The sequence below is a fragment of the Artemia franciscana genome, chromosome 11 (genome assembly GCF_032884065.1).
Source record: "Artemia franciscana chromosome 11, ASM3288406v1, whole genome shotgun sequence".
Classification (NCBI taxonomy): Eukaryota; Metazoa; Arthropoda; class Branchiopoda; order Anostraca; family Artemiidae; genus Artemia; species Artemia franciscana.
This window is the reverse complement of record NC_088873.1, coordinates 40,001,378-40,007,377: the sequence shown is the minus strand read 5'-3', so window position 1 is coordinate 40,007,377 and position 6,000 is coordinate 40,001,378. Positions and strand designations below refer to the sequence as shown.

General features: G+C 32.5%; 1 protein-coding gene across 1 annotated transcript in view; it reads right to left on the bottom strand.

Moving 5' to 3' along the window:
- Positions 1-4,562: 4,562 nt before the first annotated feature.
- LOC136033216 (serine/threonine-protein kinase mos-like) overlaps positions 4,563-6,000 on the bottom strand; it is a 70,339-nt gene continuing 68,901 nt past the window's right edge. The window contains exon 5 of the mRNA XM_065713926.1: positions 4,563-4,792. Coding sequence (XP_065569998.1) covers positions 4,640-4,792 — 153 coding nt within the window. The 3' untranslated portion in view covers positions 4,563-4,639. The remainder of the gene's footprint in view (positions 4,793-6,000) is intronic.

Below are 6,000 nucleotides of genomic sequence, written 5' to 3'. Positions count from 1 at the left end.
TTTAAAGTTACGTATATTTTTTGCTAATAAAAAAAATCGTTAAAATTAAAATTAATAGTTGCCTTTTTCTGTAACCGAAAAATTGCATGGCAACTAGGCCTCCTTCCCCATCCCATATTTCTCAAAATCGTATGATCAAAACTAAGAGAAAGCCATTTAGCCAAAAAAGGAATTAATATGCAAATTTCATTTGAATAGTTTACGTGTAGAGAGTCAAAATCAAACCTGCATTAATTCAAAAACGTTCAGAAATTACATAAAAAAAAAAAACTAGTTTTTTTAACTGAAAGTAAGGAGCGACATTAAAACTTAAAACGAACAGAAATTACTCCGTATATGAAATAGATTGTTCCCTCCGCAATCCCTCGCTCTTTACGCTAAAGTTCGACTCTGTGCCACAATTCTGCTTTTTAAAACAATTAAAAGCTTTAGCGTAAAGAGCGAGGGATTGCGGAGGGAACAATCTATTTCATATACGGAGTAATTTCTGTTCGTTTTAAGTTTTAATGTCGCTCCTTACTTTCAGTTAAAAAAACTAGTTTTTTTTTTATGTAATAATATTAAGAAGCCATTATCTTACGCTCAATGGAAAACAAGCGGTGGGTGACAGAATAAATTGGAATCATATAATTTAGGCTATATATTTGCACATTATGGGGTGGGGAGATGTAGGTTACGTTAGTTTAGGTCAGGTTACCCTCACACCCCTAATGTACAAATATTTAGCCCAAATATATTTCTAAAGTATTAAATTTTCATCATTTTCTTTTTATTTCCTTAGGATTAACCTAACTTCACTGTTTGAGTGTTGGCTGCATAATGCATAAGTACCGATTAAAGGAATTATTCTTTTTGCCAGGAACCTTCACCAAATTTAAAATTGAATTCAAGGTGAATTTTAAATAACTAATTTTAATAATTAAAATTTTAAATAATTTTAAATAATTAAAAGGAAAATAGATAAATAATAAAATAATATTAATAAAATAATAATAATAATAAAATAATAAATAATAAAATAATAATTAAATAGAACTTTAAATAATTAAAAGGTGAATTTTGCTTCATTTGGTATGTTAAAGCTAAGTGTTTTTCTTTTTTCCTTGATGTTTTATTTTGCATGCAGCTTTTACCTTCAAATGTATTCGTTTCCTTCTCCTCCCCTTACGATTGCTACTCTGGTGCCCTCTCTACTGCAATATTTTGGGCGGTCATTCTTGCGTGATTGAGTGGATCAACTGCAGTCTAGGATATTCTTACGGTCTAGGGAGCTTGTTAAGTGAATGAAATTATACGGAATAGATATTCTGCTAAAATTAGGGCATTGTAATTTTTTCTAATACCTAAGCCTACCTCCACAACTTTTAATACTTGAGCAATTATTAACCCTGTATGAAGGCTAACCTTGAAATAATGGCAGTAGAATCAAAATAAAAACTATGATAGAATTGGATTTGCCATTCAAAAACTTTTCCTAAATATAATCTTTTTACCGTAAAAGTTGCAGCCCCTCCTCTCTGTCCCTCTTAATGAGAAAAAATTAAGCTATCGTTATATTCAAATTCGGGGAACAGTTGATTAAAACGGAAGCAACCCAAAAACATGATTTATAAGAAATTGTATATCATAGCCGGAAGTAAGAATTGAGTTACTATTTCCAGAGTGTTTTCTTATAAATTTTTATACAATTTTCAGACTTATTTTTTTTTTTTACAAACGGTTAGTATTTATTTGTTACTCTGCTACATGATATCTTTGTTTGAAGTTTGATCAAACAGTTCGTGGTAATGAACTGTAAGTAACTCGACCCGACAAGAAAAAAAACTCTAAAAAACTACAAAACAAAAAAGAACCGTTTTTGGTATTTTTTTTCTACCAGTTGATGTATCTCTTCTGAAGTATCTCTTCTAAAGAAGTGTAAGTATCTCTTCTCTTCTGCAAGAAGAGATGTATCTCTTCTCACGCTGCTGCCTTTTAACACTTGCTTAAGCTAAAAGCTCAGTGACTTTAATGTCGCTATCTGAAAATTTACTTTTAGATCATTGTTATCCTTGGTCCTTTTAGAAAAATTCGTACTTACTCCACTTCTCTTCAATGAAAGAGAACATTCGCCCAAATTTTGCACAAATAGCCAAACTCAGAACTGTTTATTCGTCAGTTGAAAGAATCTTTAAAAGGCTGGTAGCTATACAGCTATAATAGTATAGGTAGCTATACAGCTGGTAGCTATAATGTGTAAATACAGTTAAAGCAGATAATGGGAAAGCTAGAACGGGGAAGTACCCTCAAACAGCCACACTACAATATAGCAGCAATTTCCTATTCGTTTTTGGGATTAGATTAGGGCAAAGCTGATATCGCAGCTTGATAATGCATACGACTGCCAGGATGCCAATCAATATTGTTCTCCTAGAAAAACAAATGCTGCTTTTTATAATTGTAGCATAGTGATCAATGAGTATGTATTTGGATACGCATTATTTTTGTAATACCAACTCCATCCATAAGGTAACAGCAGTGAACTATATACAGTAAACTTCAGACTTTGAATACCATTCTCCACTACAATAAATATGGTACCATACTTTTGATAAAATGGTACATATAAAATTATGGTGTGGGATATGTATGGCTAGTATATGGCTTGCCACTGAATTAGATTACACTATTGATTGTGATTGAGAAAACTACTGACATTTCAAACAGCAAGCTATACTAAATTATATTTATTACTTTTTTTTTGCAAATTTTACGCATAAAAATAATTTCTGCTTAAAGCACAGCTGTCAAAACACAAGTTGTGCTGCCAAGGTGTCGGCAGCTTTTGGATTTCTGCTACTGGCAGCTTTGGAACTTTTTGCATACCTGGCTACAACGGTAATAAACATCAATCATATTGGCATTTTGATTGAAGAATTCAGACGCTTTAGACTGGACATATTAAGAGTTTTAGAAACTCATATCCCATGGATGGGAAACTTGTAATTAGGTAATATAGAATTTGTTTACTCAGACAGAAAAAATTAGGTGCATAGGCAGAATATAGGGCCTATGATGAATGAGAAAGTCTTATTTGGGTCAGGAAGGTATTAGTAATGTAATGCTGGCTGTTCACGAACAATAACTTCAGCGTATTAGTCATAACAGTATATGCCCATGTCTAAGTGATGGACAGAGGTAGTAGTGACTAAGATGAATTTTACTTACAGCGGTCAGAACAGATACACCGGATCCAAGATAGATATATTGTATTTTTATTAAAAATTTGAATACACAGGTTGGTAAAAATAGGGATAGATGGTATCGTAGCCGGAATAAAATTAGTGCATGAAAAGAAGATAGTAATGGTTATAGACTACGACGATTCTGAGTTATAATTATGACGATTAAACAAGAATCTAATTATATCCAAAGCAGTATTTTGTAATAAAATACCCCACTATGACTGATAACCTGCTCTTGCTGATCATAAAATGAGTGACTAATATTCAATGATTAGTACCTTCCCAGCCTAAACAAGGCTAAGCAGCTTCTTTAGTCATTATGAGGCATACTCCCTAACTATGCAACCCATCCTTTCTGCCTGTGTCAATAAGTTTTAAATAGCGTAATTTCATGTTTTCCAGCCCTTAAATGAATTTCTGAAACTCCTAATAAGTCCCACTCTAAGCGTCTGGATTGGTAAGTCAAAATGTTGATACGATACGATTGTTAATGTAGTAACATTTCAAATTGTAATTGTCATTTTCTTTAAATCATTGAAATTATTTTGGCTCCAGAAAAGAAGTAGTCCCAAAGCCAGTGTTGGAAGGGGACTAACAAATCTTCTCAAGTCTATATTAAATGATGAAGCTGGCTTAGAACTGGACAATGAGAAATGCCTGAGATATCCAGTTAAATGGAGACTTTGTGAAATCCTGACCTATTTTGGTCACAACATGGTTTTTTGCACTTGGTGATGCTTCTCTATAAACAAGATTTAAAGTCCTGCACAGACAATCTTAAGCCTATTTCTGCTGTCTCACAATATATTCATACTTACAAAACATTATGCTACTATAGAAAGCCATCCCATATAAATAATTTAGCTGGTAAGAGACTTATAAGCCCATAAAAGCTCATTATAACTGACCAAACCCTGAAGAATTATCCATTTATCAAAATCCAGTGTAAATTTTATGTCATTTACTCCTCAAGATCACCCTGCAGTGCTGTTAGCAGTCACACTTTTGGATAGCAAAACTTCTGAAAGGTCTGCCATGATGCATGAGACCATGCAAGGAGGATTTTGGTGTCGGAGATAGAAGAAACGGATAGAAGAAATTGGAGACGAGAAACAAATCTATGATTGAGCAGAACACCCAAACCATCTCAGCATAAAACAGCTCTAGCCGTTTGTACCCTGCCTACCTTTGTCAAGGTATTAATCAGGAACATCTTGCTGTTTTAAATTCTTAAACCTTGTAAACCTAATATATGGGGATTACTTTTACTAGGAAACTGCTCAAAGCCACAACTTTTTGCAGGCTGAAGCTTTGTGATAAATATTTCTGACTATGTAATAAATGATAATAGTGTGTACTCAAACATGTGAATATACAAAAACATGCTACTCCTTAAGACAAAAAAAATAAAACAACTATAAATCAATTGATTTAAAAACAATATTCACTTTTGATGCTGTTGGCCTTGACAGTGGGGATGCTTCAATACATTCCTTATAAAGATAAAAATACGTGTCTTCTTCTTCAAAACTGGTGAAGTTATGAGGCCTTTCGCTCTGTGCAACAACCTGAAAAAATGAAGGTTTTAACAAGATTTTGTCTGGAAAGAGAGAACTGCAAAAATTATTTAATAACAACAAAGCTAATTAACTTTGCTAACTAATTAACACAAAGCTAATTAACTTTGCTAACTAATTAACACAAAGCTAATTAACTTTGCGAATTAGTCTTTTCAGTCTTATGCAATCTTTGATGGTAAAAGTTAAAGTTAGATTAGGCTAGGTTTGGTTACATCAAATTAGGCTATAAATCTTAGAAATGGGTTAAAAACCTAACTGAACATAACCTGACCTAATCTAACCTAACATGTCACTACCAAACCTTGCATCAAACTAAAAAAGTTGACTGGCAAAGCTGACTAAATCCAATGAGAAAAAAAGGAGGCATTTTTGACATTCACTGTTGAACGTCAACATTCACCAATTTTGAACATTCACTGTAACATATATACATACCTTTTTTTTTAAGAGTAGAAGGTTTTTGTTCATTTCAAGCTTGATTTTGATACTCAATTGAAGTGTTACTCGTTTTAAGCCATACCTATTCGTTTATACTGTGTATTCTCTATGTTTGTTTGCTCAGATTGTTTATTTAGTTTCTGTTCGTTTTGTGTTTCATTTATTTCTTAGTAGTAATTTCTGGTTATTTGAGTTTGAATTATTATCGATTTTATTTCTGCTGATCTTAAATTTAATATGGAATTTACTTTCCTTTCAAAAATTTCTTGTCCGGAAATTTCTTTTAATTAATGAACCTAAACACCATCACTCTAACTCATATGATTCAGAATTTTAGTCTTATATCTTAAAGCTATGATTATAACTGAGCGCTTGTGAAAATAGAATATAAATGTTTAGGGTAACTTTGTAGCCAGATTAATTAGGCAGCTTCAGATTATTTATTAAAGTTCCTCTAATTTTTCAATAGTAAAAAATGTAAAATTCTCGAATAAAAAACTCTTTCCCATAAAGCAGTCAAAGTTACATGGCATTAGTAAAGCACTCTCAAGATTTGAAAAAAAATAGAATGAAAAAAATAATGCTTCCTTTATTGTCATAAAAAATGTCCTGGAATGGGTCTTACAGTTAAAGTTTTTTCTTAACGCTTGTGATAGTACAGTGGACCTACTCCAAGATTGTGTGGCTAGCTTTCTTCGTCTCCCTCTAAAAAAGACCCTGCAACCGGAACATTAACAGGTGTGGACTCCAAGTTTGGT